General features: G+C 42.9%; 1 protein-coding gene and 1 long non-coding RNA gene across 4 annotated transcripts; one reads left to right on the forward strand and one right to left on the reverse strand.

The window, feature by feature from the left end:
* Nucleotides 1-6,383, reverse strand: LOC141605043 (uncharacterized). Of its 3 annotated transcripts, XR_012526276.1 has the most exons (5): nucleotides 6,036-6,188; nucleotides 5,425-5,564; nucleotides 4,660-4,905; nucleotides 918-1,014; nucleotides 1-170 (listed from the first exon to the last, which is right to left on the reverse strand). It is a non-coding gene; the product is annotated as an uncharacterized LOC141605043 (long non-coding RNA). The 3 variants fall into 3 exon arrangements; XR_012526275.1 differs by lacking the exon at nucleotides 1-170 and having other exon boundaries at nucleotides 239-1,014; nucleotides 5,425-5,617; nucleotides 6,036-6,383; XR_012526274.1 differs by lacking the exon at nucleotides 1-170 and having other exon boundaries at nucleotides 242-1,014; nucleotides 6,036-6,234.
* Nucleotides 1,504-5,211, forward strand: LOC141605040 (uncharacterized). Its single transcript, XM_074423663.1, has 2 exons — nucleotides 1,504-4,208; nucleotides 4,513-5,211. The coding sequence occupies exons 1-2, from the start codon at nucleotides 1,523-1,525 to the stop codon at nucleotides 4,935-4,937; spliced, it is 3,111 nt and encodes a 1,036-aa protein (XP_074279764.1). The 5' UTR covers nucleotides 1,504-1,522; the 3' UTR covers nucleotides 4,938-5,211.
* Nucleotides 6,384-18,577: the final 12,194 nt, after the last annotated feature.

An 18,577-nucleotide genomic window follows, 5' to 3' on the forward strand; every position in this document is an offset into this window, starting at 1 on the left:
ATTAAAGGTAATGCATAAATTCAAATTATTGATGATGATAAGTACTTGACATAACTGTATCATTACCCGTAAGTGTTGATGATGATCAGTACCTGGCAAGTTCATTAGTTCAAATTGTATAATGATCATCAATCATCAATTTCGTGTCGTTTGAAATAAATGTCATTTACCTGTAGGTGTTGATGATGACAAGTTCAATAATTCAAATTGTATAATGATCATCATCTAGAGTGACGGACCAGTGGTCTAGGTAGCACCAAACGGACACGACACGGACATGTGACACGGCATATCATGAAATTTAGGACACGGGACACGTTATTTAAATTTAATAAAATATATATTTTTTAGTTATTAACGTTCGATTTTATTTTTATAAAAGTATTTGATATTAAATTTAAATAAGTGAAGGTAAATTTTTTATTTTTTTTTGAAAGAAAGGGTACATCCTATTCTTATTCATCCAAAGGGAAGAAAATAGGATGAAGTGAAGGTAAAATTTGGCCTTTATTACAACTCAATTTCCCAACCATACCCATATTCTAATCAATCTATTTCAACTTTTTTTTGGTCTAAAGAACACGGGACGGCTGATCATAGGTGTCCGACACGTTTAGAGGTGTGTCCGACGAGTGTCGGTGTCCGACACGGGACGGCTGATTAAGAGAAGTGTCCGTGCAACCTAACCAGTGGCATCGGACATTAAAAAAAACAATAGAAAGACAAGCATTTGAGGTGTTTGTCAACAGTTGATAGATCGAGTCATTAGTCTAGATCTCGCCCAATGTATACACTACACATATAACGTTTCATTATTTACTGTATTTCTTATAAATTTTAAATTGGCATCTCAGGAATTTTCATATTTCACCTCAATACGACGGTCTAAGTGGTAATGTTTGGTAAGATCTACGTACCAGTCAAATTCCGCTGCAAAGTTCACAGCCATGAGCCAGTATGTCGAGAATGCGAGAACATGTTATATCAGATCCCTTGTAATCATCCTCTCCATGTCTGGCATTTAATAGAAAACATATCAGACCCAAGATAATGAAGAGAATAATTATCAGTGGTGTGCCAGCAATCTCAATCTCCCCGGATAATAATTCTGGCAATGCAGGGAAAAATAGGTGAAGCATGTGTAAACACGATTGAGTGTTAAATACGATTGAGTTATCAAGGTTACGGTGACCATATACTGAGATAAAGTCACCCATGTTTATAGCGAAACATAGAGATCAACCAATTTGGAGATCAAGTCTCAAACCGAGATATAGTACAATGGTAGCAATCAATAAACAAAAGCTTCACATGTAAAAAAGCAATGGTTAAGCTTACTGCAGTAAAATATGGATTTACCCTCGGCTGACTAAGAGACGTACACGGTACACTTTCTCAAAAAAAAAAAAAAACTAAGAGGTGTACATCAGAGAATAAATCAAGAGTTAAATCCCTATATATATGAAAGCGTGATACAGTTTAAGAGCATCTCACACATAACAACTGCTGAAACTAATACAAAATGAAAACAATCCACCTCCAAACCCAAATTGAAAGTCCACGTTTTAATTCTTCTCTATGTACAAAACCAGCATTTCTTGTCATCTTTATTTTTGTATTGCAGAATATTATGCTAACTTTAGCACTGCGTAGTACTGACTACCTAGGCAATGAGACCGACCACAATGCGTTGTTGGCCATCAAGAGCCAACTGGTGGTTCCATCTAACGAGGTTTTAAGCTCATGGAATGCCTCTATTCACCATTGTTCTTGGGAAGGGGTTAGTTGTGGGCGTAAACATAAAAGAGTGATTGTATTAAATTTGAGTGCTAGAGGTTTGGCAGGAACCATATCTCCTTTCATAGGAAATATGAGTTTCCTTAAAATTATTAGTTTTACGAATAATAGTCTATACGGCGAAATCCCCAACCAATTAGGTAATCTATTTAGGCTTCATGACCTACGGCTATATAACAACACACTTGTAGGTCGGATTCCACCAAACATATCTAAGTGTGTTAACCTCGAAGTTCTATCCTTAAGCTTCAACAGACTCGAGGGAAAACTCCCACAGGAATTAAGAGCATTATCAAATTTACATCACCTATTTGTGGTGCATAACAATCTTAGGGGCCCTCTTTTTGACATCATACAAAACCTTACTTCTTTAGTATCTATATATGCTGCTCATAATTCATTTACAGGGACTGTCCCAAACAGTGTTGGTAAGATGCAAAACCTAACTATACTAGATGCGGCATCAAATGAGCTCTCAGGAACACTGCCCACATCCCTTTTCAATATCTCCTCCCTTCAAGTTGTTGAATTTGGTGACAATCAACTACATGGAGAACTTCCCAAGGATATTGGCTTCCCTAGTCCTCGTCTAACATGGTTGAACCTCAGGGCAAACAACTTTTCAGAATCACTTCCAATCACGATACAAAACCTCACTACACTTCAACTTATTGAGCTTGATACTAATAGTTTTACAGGAACGGTTCCATATTATTTTGGGAATTTTCATAGCCTAACTGCTTTAGTTTTTGTAAGTAACAACCTAGCAGGTGACATCAACTTTATAACTACACTTATTAACTGCAGCCAGTTAATTGCCCTAGAATTGGGATACAATCACTTTTCGGGAATATTGCCCAAATCTGTTGCTAATTTCTCCACCTCTTTGGAAATTCTCAATATTGAACAAACTTTGATAAGTGGGAAATTTCCTCAAGGTATTACCAATTTAAACAATCTTCTGTGCTTAGATCTGAGTAACAGCAAATTAGTGGGATCTCTTCCTGAGGATTTCGGAATGCTTCACAAATTGGAACAACTTATTTTGTACTCAAACAGATTAACAGGTAGAATTCCGAGTTCCTTGGGCAATTTATCACTCTTGAGTGAGCTTAGTTTACATGATAATGTATTGGAAGGGAGTATACCTCCACATCTCGGGAATTGCCAAAGCTTGTTGTACCTAAGTTTATCATACAATGAACTCAATGGAACCTTGAGTAATGAGCTATTTGAAGGATCTGCTTCATTTGTTGGACTATATTTGTCTCATAATCATTTGGAAGGCTCCCTACTTTTGGAAATGAGTAAACAAAGTAACCTACAAACCTTAGCACTGTCTAACAATAAGTTTTCAGGCGTCATTCCCGACGGTCTAGGTGACTGTTCTGACCTTCAATACTTGTATATGGATGGAAATTCTTTCTACGGAAATATTCCTTCACCCTTCACTTCTTTGTCTAGCCTCCAAGAAATTGACCTTTCTCAAAACAATTTGTCTGGCCCAATTCCATCCTTCTTCTCCAAATTTCACAGTTTATATTACCTTAACTTATCTTACAACGATTTTGAGGGAAGGGTTCCGACGGATTCAGTATTTGCAAATGCAAGTGCGATCTTTGTTGCTGGCAATAGCAGGCTTTGTGGCGGAATTAAACAGCTGCAATTACCTCAGTGCACAAAGAATAGAAGCAAGGGAAGAATAAAGTTGATAATTCCAATTATCAGTGCACTTGTTGGGGTGGTGGCCATGGCGGTAGGGGCCTTAGGGCTCTACCTGGCTTGTATCAAAAAGAAAAAGATACCTCTTTTATCAGGTTCAATGCTGGGGAATGCAACCATGAAAGTGTCGTATGACATGTTACTCAAAGCAACATCTGGTTTTTCTTCAGAGAATCTACTTGGGATGGGATCTTTTGGATCCGTGTTTAAGGGGATTTTGGATGGAAAGACAGTTGCAGTGAAAGTTCTCAACTTGCAACACCGTTGTGTATCCAAAAGTTTCGTGGCAGAGTGCAACACCTTAAGGAATGTCCGTCACCGGAATCTGATAAGCATCATAACAGCTTGTTCTAGTATTGACTTTCAGAGAAATGATTTTAGAGCACTAGTATACGAGTTCATGCCTAATGGAAGCCTAGACAAATGGTTACATGGAGGCGACAGAAACATGAGCCTTTCTCAAAGGGTAGATGTAGCAATTGATGTGGCTCATGCAATAAGCTATCTCCACCATGAGTGTGAGACTCCAGTAGTGCATTGTGACTTGAAACCTAGCAACATACTGCTCGACACTGACATGGTCGCTCATGTTGGAGATTTTGGATTAGCAAGGTTTCTTACTCAACCTCGACATCCGAATCAAAGTAGTACAATTGGAATCAGGGGTACTATAGGCTATGCTGCGCCAGGTAATAATAGCCTGATTCCTAATTATAAGTAGCCTAACAAAAATCATATAATATATTATCATAAAAAAACAGAAGATGCACATACTTAGTAATCCGCTGGACTTGGTGCTAAAGTAGTAGCTGTAATATTATTTCACCTAACGTAGTCCCGTTCATACATGCACAGTTAGTGAGCATACCTAGCTAACATATATTCATAGTAAACGAATGTTCTAAGGTTTGCTATCTATCTACTACCCAATTATGCCTATCTATTTACGACCCATTTATGTGTCTAAGCTTTTGCATTGGGTTCACATGTCAGAGTATGGGCTCGGAAGTGAGCCATCTACAGAGGGTGATGTTTACAGTTATGGCATATTGCTACTTGAGCTTATGATAGGCAAGAGACCAACAGACAGCATGTTCAATGAAGGCTACAACATTCATAAGCATGGCGAAGCAGCATTACCTGACCATGTCTTGGAAATTGTGGACCCATCACTTGAAGAAGATAATCTCACTGACGAAGCCAACAATGTAAGGATAACCCATGATGAGCTTCATCAAAGAGTGAAATGCATTATTTCTGTGATTACGGTCGGAGTATTGTGCTCGAAACATTTGCCACAAGAACGAATGAAAATAGTCGATGCCAGAAGCTGGCTTCAATCAGCAAGAGACAACCTTCTCAATGCCCGGAACAAGCGCAATCTTCCTGCAAGAGGTATATCAGTAGACATACCATGAGTTTACTAGTAACGAATGATTCTGAAAGATTTTATTAGATTAGAAGTTCTGCTAACAATACAGATTTCTATGTGTATCACTAATGATTACAGGGGCCTTAGGTTGATTTTAATCAGGAAAACAAACGTCTGCCAAGCGAGAGTTATTAAGACTACAAATATACCATAGTTGAATGTAAAATTCTTTCAAGTTCCTGTTAGTTTGCTTACTACTAATCATGTACTCCGTAATAATGTATTGTGTTATGTTAATGCTAGCTGGTATGTTGTGTTAAGGGCATAAGATCCACATAGAATATACAATTAATTCGACATCATCCCACACAAACCGGTTTCTCTGGGAGGATATAACCTCAATTTTGCAAACTGATAGCTTAGCTTTTTCGGTGGATTTCATTGCTGATCACGCAAATTATATGCATCATAACATTTAACAAATATAAACTGCAGTAACTAAATTAAAATAAAATAAAAAACAGAAATTGTACCTTTCAAAATCTTCAATTTATTTGACCATCACAACGAGTAAAATGCATAATTCCGGTGATCACAGAAAATGAAAATAACCGACGCCATAAGCAGGCTTCAATCTTCCGAAAGCGAGAAAAAGGCATAACTCTGGTGATCACTGAAAATGAAAATAACCGACGCCATAAGCACGAATCAGCAAGAGACAACCTTCTGAATGCGAAAAAGATACACGGAACAATGAATATAAAAGGTAAACAAATGATTAAGACAAATTACTTCTTATCACTAGACATATCAATGTTGTTCAGTCACGAAATATTCACACAGTTACAAATTGATTAAGTTGAGGTATTTCAACAGATTCATATTTCAATTTATATTTCAATACTACTCCCTCCGTCCCAATCATTTACTAATGTTTGATTAAAATACACGGAACAACTGGATTTGCTGATTAGGGTTTTACGAATTCTTAGCCTTGATTAAAACTAACTCTAATCAGATGCAATCATATATTACAGGTACTTTGCTGATTAGGAATTTACGAATTCTTTAGAATCGCATCATTTGTTCTAAAGTTTGATTAAAATCCTTGGATTTAGATAAAATATTTAATCGAGAGACTTACATTTTGCCGATGTACTCTTCCATTTTTCATGGCATCGACAAGTCTCGACAACGGGGACACTTCCACTACTCGAGCTTAGACTTCGTAAACGGGTCAACTGCGCCGGTTTTGGATCAGGTTAATTTTGGATTTGAAGGTAAAGGCCTAGAGGGTCAGGTGGAGTCGCGTAGCAGTTATTATCAGGGTTTTTTTTTTAAATAAAAACTAGTTTTAAACCCGTGCAAAATTGCACGGGTATGTATTTGGGCCAGTATATTTATTTTTGCATTTCTATTGTACTTATCTAGTTGGTCTAAATGATACTCGGTAGTCTATCATTGTCATCTTCCGAATTCGGAATGCGAGACTGATGGTAAAGTTGCCAGAATTTTTGCTCCAAGTACATAAATCCTCGGCGATGAACGGCTTTCTATACAGATCAGAGAGGATTATTTTTTCTAAAAAGAACATATTTTAAAGTTTTTCGACTGTTAACTTATCGTGGTGTTATTATTAAAAAAATATTTATTACAACAATTGTGAATTATTTATTAAAAATTTTTTTATTAAAAATATTTTAATCACTTGTAAATTAAATTAAAATTTATTTATTTTTTTACAGTAAAAAAAAAATTAAAATTTGCTTTAATTTCTAGTTGAAGACTAAATTAACTCGGTTGCCTATCATTGTCACCTACCATTTTCGGTGTGCGCGGCTGATAGTTAAGTTGCCGAGTTTTATATTCCACGTAAATACTAAGTCATAATTTATTTTTTAAACAAAAAATTTTGTACCATGTAGTTTTAAAAAATTATGTTGTGATGTTGTTGCTGCATGGTACAATAATATTAACCAAAATACATGAATATTTTATACTCCAAGTAAATACTCCGTCAAGATTTATTTTTTAAACAAAAAATATTGTACCATGTAGTTTTAAAAAATTATGTATGTAATTCATTTGCGTTTTATGTTCGATCCCGTATATAAATGTTATTCCTTCTTGAAATTATGTAATTTTATTATTATGTAATTTTGTTTTAAAAATTATGTAATTCAATTTCATTTACTCGCATTTGTAATTCATTCTGCGTATATGTTATTAATTTTATTTACACGGAATGTATAAAATTATTTCATAATATTAATTCATAGAATGTTTTCATAATATTATTTCATAGAATTTGTTGTAAGACGGAATTTATCCATGTTTCAAAAGACGGAAATCTGAAGAAATAAATACATTGCACACTCACGGGTCCCACCATAACATGAATTTCCCAAAAAAAAAAAACTGCATTAATGACGTGGCGCGATGAGAATTGAGTATTGTCTTTTGTATTAATATAGATAAGATTAGAGTGAGACAATAAATAGCCGCGTAGCATTTTAGTTGTTTTAATTTTTTCTTGGTAAATTAAAAGTTTCGACTTTTTTTATCGTTTTCATCCGCGAGGATGATATAGGTTGATTTCACTCAACCTAGTTTCCTTACCTTATAAAAAAAATCCTCTATTTACTAAAAGAATAGGCGAATCTAAAAATTTTCCCGCTCAAATTACTTCAGCTATTAGTTGGGCCTAATATGTTTAGTAGTTATTCTCACGTTTTGGGCTTAACATTTTTGCTCATTCTATATTCTATACAAATCTTGACCTACCTTATATATAATTCTTATTTGTGAATATTTATACAAAAATATATCTTAAATATTGTATTTATTTGTTGACTCTTAAAACAAAATTTAAAATTTAATTATCCCCTATTTACTGAAAGAATAGGAAAAGTTTCAAGTTTTCCCGCCTAAACCAGATTTCCTATTTTTATAAAATCTCTTATTTACTTTCCTATTTTGATATAATCCCTTATTTAAAATTTGTCTCTAAGATTTTTGTGATAAAAAATTCGTTCTTTGTATGCTAAATCGTAACTAAATGATATGCTAATAAAAAAATTATAACAAATTTCATTAATTTTGTTTAAAAATATATACATTTCATGACATTACTCAATTTTTTGATTAGTTTTATAGTTAAATTTGTTTTTTCTAAAAATAAAAACTCTACAAATACCGCGCATTTATTGCGCGGGATCTAAACTAGTTAATAAATAAATAAATAGAAAAAAAAATTAATAAATAAATAAATAGTTGGGTTATATTCAATTTGTAGCATAGTGGTGGTTTTGTTCTTCGGCCTATCATACTTGTTTCACAAATTATTCTATATAGGACTATTTTATGAATAAGACTAGCCCATTTACAAAAAGGGCCAACTAAAATAATTAATATATTTGTACAAAAATATTTTATTTTAATAACCTAATATTATATTTTGATAACTTGCACATTTAAATATGTCCGAGTTCATTCTAAGATATTGAGTTATCAAAATAAAATTAAAATGCAAATATAATTAACTATTAAGTGTGAGTTATTCTCTTATTGATTCAGTCTTATGCTATAAGACGGTCCTATAGGAGAGTTATTGTGCTTGTTTTCATGTGTTAGTCGTATTGCGGTAAATTTGGTCAGTAAGATTATTGATAGTTTTGAGACAAGACAAAGTCTTAAGTTGAGTCTCAACTCTCAACTTAAGACTTTGGTGAGTTTTGACCCCACTTTCAAAGGAAATTATTTCATGAGTGGATCCATGTGTTATTTCTTTTTGTTCTTTTTTTTTTTTAAGTTTGTAAAAAAAAATAGAAATGAAAAAGTAGGGTTTGAGGTGAATCTGAGCAATATAAAAATAATAATAAAAGTTAGTGGAAAACTGATGTGACAGTCTTAAGACTTTGGTGAGTCTATGATTATCAGTCAGACTTATCAAAGTTTTAGGACTCTGCCACATCAATCTTCTACTAACTTTTATTAATATTTTATTGTTCAGACTTTCTTGAGACTCACCTCAGACTTTATCCTTCAAACTAAACTCAGACTCTACTTTTTCACTACACTTTTCTTGTAGGGTTTTAGATAAAAGAAAAAAAAATAGTTTAATACATGAAAGCCTTTTATTGGTGGTTGTTATTATCTCTAAAAATGTGGGGTCGAGACTTTTGTAAAGTCTTGAATTTTCAAGACTCAACTTAAGACTATGACTATGTCAGATCTTTAATAGATTATTGGGACTCTTGAGGGAGTCTTGAGACAAAACTCACTCAAGACTACCAATAATCTACCCCAGTCTTTGTAATTACCTTAATCTAATTTTTATTTTCCTTATTATTGTACTTTCCAATCTTTGTAATTACCTTAGTTTATAGAGTAAATTATCAAAAACTCCCTTTTATATACAACTTTTTAAAAATTACTCCCTTTAATAATTTTTTTTAAAACTTACTACCTTTAAATAGGAGAAAGTTAGAAATTGATACCAAAATTCATCTCAGGGAAATCAATAAGGAATATTCCGGCCATTTTGATTTTTTGCCTCCAAATGTGTTTTTTCCTGACAAAAATACCCCTCTCACTATGTTTTTTATATCCATTGTTCATTCACATTATCCCTGATAGTTTGTCTTCCTCTCCATCTCACCGATTATCCACCAAAATCAAACTCGTCTCCAAAAATTTACTCCATATCTAATTGTGTGTTCATGTGAAGAACACAAAAAATCAAGAGATCCCACCTTAATTATTGTCTAAACACCGTTGTACATAGCAGCGAATAACTCTTACTGAGTAGAAATTGTTCCGGGTGTAATTCCAGAGCAAGTATTGTTACCACCCGTGGCTTGTAGAATAATGTCTTGAGTTGAACCCTTCTTGTCTTAATCGTTCCTCTCGGCCTCTCCTGCAACAATGAACGAACTGAGGGCTTGACTTTATGCCAAGCGTACTCACTCCGACGCTCAAGTCAGTAAACTTAAAGGATTAAGCTGTGTTACTTGGCTAGGTATGTATTGTAGAGAGATAAGGAAGATAATACCAGATGAATAGTGTTTCTTAGGTTAAGTTGTGGATCCTTTCCTCAATGAAGGTTGAGGAGTATTTATAGGCTTTCACCTTTTGTCACGTAGTGGCCAAGTGGCCAAGTGGCTAGCAGGTGGAAAGACTGATCTACCCCTCGGCCGAGGGACCTATGGCAGGCCGGCGGGCCCTGTTGACACACCGCCGAGGGGTCTTGGATATGAGTACGCGGGTATGTGTCCCGGCTGGCAGGTTGCCATGCCGAGACCCAGGCTGACAGGCCGATGGGCTGCATCGGCTAGGCGGTCTAAGTTGTTGACTTGCTGTGGGTATCTTTGACCTTGCTCAGTGTGTTGACTTGGTCAGCGGTGCAGAATATGCCCCATCAATTTGCCCCCAGCGTAGTCTATGCCGTGGTATGGGCTCCGATGTACGTTCGAGCGTATATTCTGCGCAAGTAATTTGTAAAAATTTTCTGCATCGGCTTCTTCTGCGGCGGCCTCTTCTGCGGCTTGGTTCTGCTTAGGCCGTACCATATCCCCCCTCCACATGTATGTGTGAAGGGCATCCGATGTGGAAAAGAAAATGACGCTGGCCGAGACCAGGGTTGAGAGTGCCGGTTGTTTTTGATTGCCCCCGGCCGGCGTTATCTAGCTTGGTTGATCAAGTGGCCGGCGGAGGACAGATGCTTGGGGATTTTGCTGAGGAAGGTGAATAGGCGGAGAGATATGAATGGGCGTGTTGAAGACGCTTGGTCACTGTTGCATTGATTGACGTTCAACTGTTGCAACGATTGACATCCCGTGGTTGCATGTCCGACACGTGTCTGTTCGCTGATTGGATGACGCTTCATGGGCTTTTCTCTGATTGGTCCTTCTCCATGGGCTTTTCCCTATAAATAGGGCAGTTATCCCGTGAAATTGGCCACCAATTTCATTCTCCAAAATTTTCTTCCTCTAAACTTTCAAGGGCTTCTTTGTCTTCTAATTTTCAGAGTTGTTACTCCGGCGAGCGTTTTTCTTCAAGGTAAACAAACAAACTTCCCAATTTCTTAACTTTGTAAGTTTTTATTGTAAACATGTCTTCTGCTGATGCCGGGCCTAGTAAACCGGCGTCGGGGGGTTCCCTGTCGCGTCTTGATGAGTAGGAGAGGTTGGACGGCCTCCTGATAAGGCCTGGGGGCCCTAGGTCTCCTTCTCCTGAAGTCGATCCTCGAATTTTGGAGGAATGGGAGGATGACGATGATGACGCAGACGATTTTAGTGATGATGCTGAAGAGGCTCGTCCCAAAGAGAGGAGGCAGTACGTTATGGATCATGGTGACGTCTGAAAGGCAAGCGTTGACCGAGCTTGGACCCATAAGTTGGCCAGTTGTTCCGGTGAGAAATTTTTCGAGGGCCACTTCTTCTTTGGCCGGGGATACAAGATTGTCATCCCTGAGAAGGGTCAGGCCGTCTGTTGCCCTCCACCGGGCCATACCGGTGTATATATGCGACACTTGAAGTACGGGCTCCGGTTTCCGCTGAACGAGTACGTCATGGCTATCATCAAAGCTATGAACGTCGCTGTGGCCCAACTGCATCCGTTGGCCATGAGGACGATAGTCGGCTTTGTGTGGCTTTGTCTCTTCAAGGGGGAGGCCCCGACGGTGAATTTATTCCGCCGGCTGCATTATCTCCAGCCGTCAATCTCTGGCCGCGTCGGTTGGTACTGCGTGCACATGGAGAAGGGTTATGTCTCTGTTGACAAACTTACTTCTTGCAAAGACTGGAGAGACCGGTGGGTGTACGTCAAGGTGCCGGATGACTATCCGCTGCCCCGCTGCTTTCAGCACCAAGTTAACTTGCGGTGTGAGACTAAGGCGGAACATGACAGATGGGTCTCCCGGAAAAAACTCAAGATGGATGCCAAGGGGTCTCTCTTAGGGAGGATGAGAGGCTGGCGATGAGGCTCTTTGAGGCGGACAAGAGTGGGGTGCCGAAAAGATGGATTCCCCCAACGCAGATCATTCTTCAGGATGAGCCGCTCTGCCATGTCGGCCTCATACCGGCCTTAGCACAGGGTGAGTGGGTCGGTATGAGGCCCATCACCGCTGTCAATGTTCCTGTTCTTCGAACTTTGATTTAATTTCTCTATTTAATTCTTGCTTTGTTTCCTTCGCAGACCACTTTGGACCGGATTTGTCTGAGGATATCCTCCGGAGAATGGGGCTGCACAAAGACAAAACCGTTGCTAACTTGCATCCCAAGGCTCTGACCCACGACCGTAGGACGTCGCCGAATGATCTTATGGACCAGCAGCTGAAACGCTTGAATGTGGTGGAGGCCCAGGCGAAGGTTGTTAGTAATATGCCGCGCCATACGCGAAAAACAAAGCCTTCGGCGGTGATGGCGTCGACATCGGCTCCGCCTTCCATCCCCTCTGTTCAGAAAGAGACGGTGGAGATTGTTTATATCTCCAATGGAGATGACTCTGATGAGGAGGAGGGGTCGCCCCTTGTCCGTAAAAAGAAAGCGAGATGCCTTTACCGCCGCCGTTGCCTTGTGCGACGAGGAAATGCGTCCTTCGGCCAAGAAGGCCAAGCACGGTATTGATCTATCCTGTGGCTCAGAATTGACTGGTTCATTAGGCGCTGCCGGTGACAGGCTCTCTGGCATGTCTATGCATGTTGATACTGATGCTTGTTTTAAATTTTGTAGATCAGCCGCAGTCGGCCGCCGCTCTTGTTGAGCAGCAGGTGGAGGAGAACCCCGCGCAAGCTGGTGATCATAACGTCGCTACTGACTCTTCATCCCAGAAGGTTTCCCTTTCCCGTCCGCAGGCTGGTGATCATAACGTCGCTACTGACTCTTCATCCCAGAAGGTTTCCCCCTCTCAGCTTGTGGCGGAAAGCGCGAGGTTAGTCAAGAGACTGGCGAGGTGGAACGAGCTGACCGGTGCTCGTATCATGGAGCAGGAGAAGGCCATGGCTCAATCCGCTTTTGAGCTTAATGCCACTAAGAAGGTGGCCACGAAGGCGAAGCTTGATCTTCTCAATGAGCAGAGGCTTAGGGGGGAGGCCGAGAAGGCGCTCTTGGCTGAGAGAAAGATCAGGGAGGACGCTGAAAAGGAGGTCCTTGCTGAGAGAGCCAAGGCCGAGGCTGCTGCGGCCGAAGTTGCAAAGCTGGTGGCGAAGTGTGACCTCGTTCAGAGGCACGCCGACCTCTATTTCCAGCAGAGGAATGAATTCCGGGAACGGTTTCAGATCCAAGGGAAGGTGATTCGGAGCAAGGAGGCCATCATCAGGCAAAAGGAGGACGACATTGAGATGCTCCAAACCAAAATGCTCCCTCACATGTGCTCCGAATTCCGGGATCTGGCCGAAGCAGCTGCCAGGGAAGTAATTGAGGAGCTCTTCCCTCTTGAAGGTTCTTTTCCGTGGAGCAAATTCGACGAGCTGTTTGACGACAAGCTCGAAGCTAAGGAGAAGGCCGTGGAGGAGAGGGCCAAGGAGGCCGTGAGGGTGAAGATAGAGCAGGAGGCGACCGAGGAGGCAGCGGCCCTTGCTGAGAAGGCAAAGACGGCCAATGAGGAGGCCAAGAGAATGAGGGAAGCCGAGGCTGCCGAGTCAAAGGCTGAGGCCGCTAAAGCTGAGGCTGCCAGGAAAGCCGCTGGGTTGCCCATCGAAGGAGACGCTTCTACCACTGCTGATGGCGAGCAGCAACAGACGTAGGGAGATGATGTCTGTACCCTTTTGCCTTTCCGTTTTTGTATTTTGTACAACTTGGGCAGGTTGTCTTTTGGCTGACCCTTATGGGGACGGCCGTCGTTTGTATTTTTTGTAATTTGTTGAACATATTTAATAAGAGCTCGTTTCTTCTGCCTCCGGCCTGGCCGAGGTCTTTACCTCATTCCTTTTTCTCGTGCTAATAGTTGAGCGTCTCAATCTGTACTTAACGTTTTCACTTTGTCTCTGGCTCGGCCGAGGTCTTTTCTCGTCCTTGTCTGATTTTTTTTTTTGTTATTGATTGGGTGTCTCCCTTGTCTCCGCCTTGGCTTGGCCGAGGCAGTTTAGAGTGCGTTCCTCAACTGTGTAACGCTTCTAAGGCGTTTTGATGGAGACTGCCGTGGCGTCTACCACTTGGAGTGACTGCGACGGCGTCCCACCTCTTGGGGTGACTGCCGTTGCGTCTGCTTCTTTATGGAGACTACCGCTCTTGCCGGTGTGACAGTGTGAGCCGGCATCTTCTTCCTGTTAATGACTGTCGTGGCGTCTACCACTTGGAGTGACTGCGACGGCGTCAAACCTCTTGGGGTGACTGCCGTGGCGTCTACTACTTGGGGTGACTGCGACGGCGCCTATTTCTTGATGGAGACTGCCGTGGCGTCTACCACTTGGAGTGACTGCGACGGCGTCAAACCTCTTGGGGTGACTGCCGTGGCGTCTACTACTTGGGGTGACTGCGACGGCGCCTATTTCTTGATGGAGACTGCCGTGGCGTCTACCACTTGGAGTGACTGCGACGGCGTCCAACCTCTTGGGGTGACTGCCGTGGCGTCTACTACTTGGGGTGACTGCGACGGCGCCTATTTCTTGATGGAGACTGCCGTGGCGTCTACCACTTGGAGTGACTGCGACGGCGTCCCACCTCTTGGGGTGACAGCCGTGTCGTCTACTACTTGGGGTGACTGCGACGGCGCCTATTTCTTGATGGAGACCGCCGCTCTTGCCGGTATGACAGTGTGAGCTGACGTCTGCTTACTGATAGAGACAGCCACTCTTGTCGGTATGACAGTGTGAGCCGGCGTGTGCTGCTTCCTAGTGACTATGGGGAGAATGAACGTTTTGATGGAAGACTTGGATGGTTTTTCATTTAGATAAAAACATGCGTCGGGGTGCCCACATCTGTTTTGGACACCTCCGCCGCTACACAGAGTTTTCCCGAGATTACCAGCGTCCTAATGACTTATCAAAGGCACACCTTCCCGGTCAGCCGCTAGCTACATCCATGAGGTCGCCCTCCTGTTGTAAGGATAGACTTTTCCCTTTCTCTGATTTCTTTGCTACTTTGAGGGATTGCATGTTGCATCCTCTGGCGGCTATCTGGACGTTGACCACCTCGTCATTGTCGTCTTTGGAGACGAGCTTATGCGCTTCCCCCCGGTCCGAGACATACATCAGTGTTAGGGCCCGGATGGACATCACTGCGTCAGCCTCGCTCAGGGTGACTCGGCCTATGAGAACGTTGTAGGCGGACGAGCCGTCGATGACCACGAACTCAGCTAAGACATTCTTAGCCGCATTCTTTTCGCCGAACGTCACCGGAGTCCGATTGATCCCGTGGTACCAGTAGGCCCCAGAAGAAGGCCGTATAGTGGGTTGGTGCGGGGGCTCAAGTCCTTGACTTTCGGCCGAGGTGAGGAAGCACTCCCTGAACATGATGTTCGTGTACGCGCCTGTGTCAATCAGGCACCTCTTGACCAGGTGGTTGGATATGTCCAAATTGACCACAAGTGGGTCGCTGTGAGGAGCGATGACTCCTTCGTATTCCTTCCTCCCGATGGTTATATCGGGGATGTTGGAAGCAGGGGTCGCTGTGTTGGGCACAAAGTTGATGACCTGATATAGCTCGTTCAGGTGCCGTTTATGCCCATGAGCGGACCCTCCGTTCTCGTCGCCCCCGATGACAACATGGATCACTCCTATCCGTTCGAAAACGGATTTCTTACCTGAACTGTCGGCGTCAGTCTTTTGGCCTTTGGCAACGTACTTGCCGAGGCTCCCCTTCCGGATCGGCTCTTCAATGGCATTCTTCGGATGCTGGCGATCGTTGGTTAGATGGCCGGTGTGGCCGTGGTACTCACGATCGGCTCGTGTCACCGCACTTTTTGGCTTGGGGGTCTCTCCCACTTCATCCCTCGTCTTTGCTCGGGCGAAGACCTCGGCCCGATACGACGAGAGGGGTTTTATCACTATACCGCCTCCGGTGGTACGTTCTGAACTCCACCCGGCGCCCGTCGAGTCCTGTTTCCTGGCAGATTTGTCCGACCGTGACCTATTATTCTCACGGCGTCTTTCCTCGGACCGTGACCCGTTGTTGTCACGGCGTCTTTCATCCGGTTGTCCTCCCGGCGCTCTTCTTTTCGAGTGCTCGGCCTTGCTGGGGCCTACCCAAGTCTTGTGATAGTCCTCTACCTTGATGGCTTGGTCGGCCATCTTCCTGGGCGCGCGTCAAACCCAGGCCTCCGCACTTGATGAACTCATTTTTAATTCTCCCCTTGGGAGGCCTTTCATCACAAAAGCCGCCAATTCGGGATTAATTTCTCGAATCTGCTGGACCTTTCCGTCGAACCTCTTCACATAGCTTCGTAGAGACTCGCCCCCCTCCTGTTTGATAGTTAGGAGGTCCGACGTCTCCACGGCCCTCCTCTTATTGCAAGAGTACTGGGCTAGAAAGGCGTCCCTTAGGTCGGCGTAATAGTACACCGAGCCGTCGGGAAGCCCTTTGTACCAACTTTGAGCCATCCCATGTAGAGTTGTTGGGAAAACTCGGCACCAGACCTCATCGGGCTGCTCCCATACCGACATGTAAGACTCGAAAGCCTCAGCGTGGTCGGCTCGATCACTATCTCCTTTGTATGATAGAGGTGGTAGCTTGAGCTTGGTTGGCACCTGGATTTCTAGGACGTAGGCGCTGAGGGGCTGTCTGACTACGTGTCGAACTATACGCGGCGATCGGCTCCTCGTATTCCTAATCCGGCTCCTCCCCTCGTAGCGGGAGGGACTCCTTCTTCGACTCGGACTTCTCCTCCAACTCTGCTGAGTCGGACTCCTCTGGCTCCTTTGGGGTAAGCCTCGTTCGTGCTGCGGGGACGCTGTCCTCCCATGAGTACGGGAAGGACTTAGGTCTACCAAGCCCACTTTGGGCTCCCCCGGCGACTTGACTGGGTCGACTTCTCCTAGTGCTCCGTTCAAATTTCTCGAGTCACATTTTGGGCCCTGGTCTCTGGACGAGCTCCGCCGCTCTTGTCGGCGTGACAGTGTGAGCGGGCGTATTACTAATTAGGTCCAGGAGCATTTTCGGTTTTGCTACGTCAACCACATGTCCCATGATGGTGACCTGGTTGGTCGGGCGGCGTGTCTGGTATTATTGGCATCCCGAACTCCGGTTGGATTACTCCGCCGGTGGAGGGCTGCACGACTCCAGAATTGTTGAAGGTATCGTCTTGGTAGAATGCGGTTTCGTCGGTCACGACCGCGTCTTGTTGTTTCGACATTTTCTTAGCTTTTTGGGTGGGTTTTTGTTGGTTTTTTGTTTGGGAATGAATGTGACTAGCTTCTAGTGTCTTTCCCACAGACGGCGCCAATTGTTCCGGGTGTAATTCCAGAGCAAGTATTGTTACCACCCGTGGCTTGTAGAATAATGTCTTGAGTTGAACCCTTCTTGTCTTAATCGTTCCTCTCGGCCTCTCCTGCAACAATGAACGAACTGAGGGCTTGGCTTTATGCCAAGCGTACTCACTCCGACGCTCAAGTCAGTAAACTTAAAGGATTAAGCTGTGTTACTTGGCTAGGTATGTATTGTAGAGAGATAAGGAAGATAATACCAGATGAATAGTGTTTCTTAGGTTAAGTTGTGGATCCTTTCCTCAATGAAGGTTGAGGAGTATTTATAGGCTTTCACCTTTTGTCACGTAGTGGCCAAGTGGCCAAGTGGCTAGCAGGTGGAAAGACTGATCTACCCCTCGGCCGAGGGACCTATGGCAGGCCGGCGGGCCCTGTTGACACACCGCCGAGGGGTCTTGGATATGAGTACGCGGGTATGTGTCCCGGCTGGCAGGTTGCCATGCCGAGACCAGTGACAGCCGATGGGGTCATCGGCTAGGCGGTCTAAGTTGTTGACTTGCTGTGGGTATCTTTGACCTTGCTCAGTGTGTTGACTTGGTCAGCGGTGCAGAATATGCCCCATCAATTTGCCCCCAGCGTAGTCTATGCCGTGGTATGGGCTCCGATGTACGTTCGAGCGTATATTCTCGCAAGTAATTTGTAAAAATTTTCTCGACGGCTTCTTCTGCGGCGGCCTCTTCTGCGGCTTGGTTCTGCTTAGGCCGTACCATATCCCCCCTCCACATGTATGTGTGAAGGGCATCCGATGTGGAAAAGAAAATGACGCTGGCCGAGACCAGGGTTGAGAGTGCCGGTTGTTTTTGATTGCCCCCGGCCGGCGTTATCTAGCTTGGTTGATCAAGTGGCCGGCGGAGGACAGATGCTTGGGGATTTTGCTGAGGAAGGTGAATAGGCGGAGAGATATGAATGGGCGTGTTGAAGACGTTTGGTCACTGTTGCATTGATTGACGTTCAACTGTTGCAACGATTGACATCCCGTGGTTGCATGTCCGACACGTGTCTGTTCGCTGATTGGATGACGCTTCATGGGCTTTTCTCTGATTGGTCCTTCTCCATGGGCTTTTCCCTATAAATAGGGCAGTTATCCCGTGAAATTGGCCACCAATTTCATTCTCCAAAATTTTCTTCCTCTAAACTTTCAAGGGCTTCTTTGTCTTCTAATTTTCAGAGTTGTTACTCCGGCGAGCGTTTTTCTTCAAGGTAAACAAACAAACTTCCCAATTTCTTAACTTCCGAATCAAAGTAGTACAATTGGAATCAAGGGC

This window comes from Silene latifolia, chromosome 10 (assembly GCF_048544455.1).
Source record: "Silene latifolia isolate original U9 population chromosome 10, ASM4854445v1, whole genome shotgun sequence".
NCBI lineage: Eukaryota > Viridiplantae > Streptophyta > Magnoliopsida > Caryophyllales > Caryophyllaceae > Silene > Silene latifolia.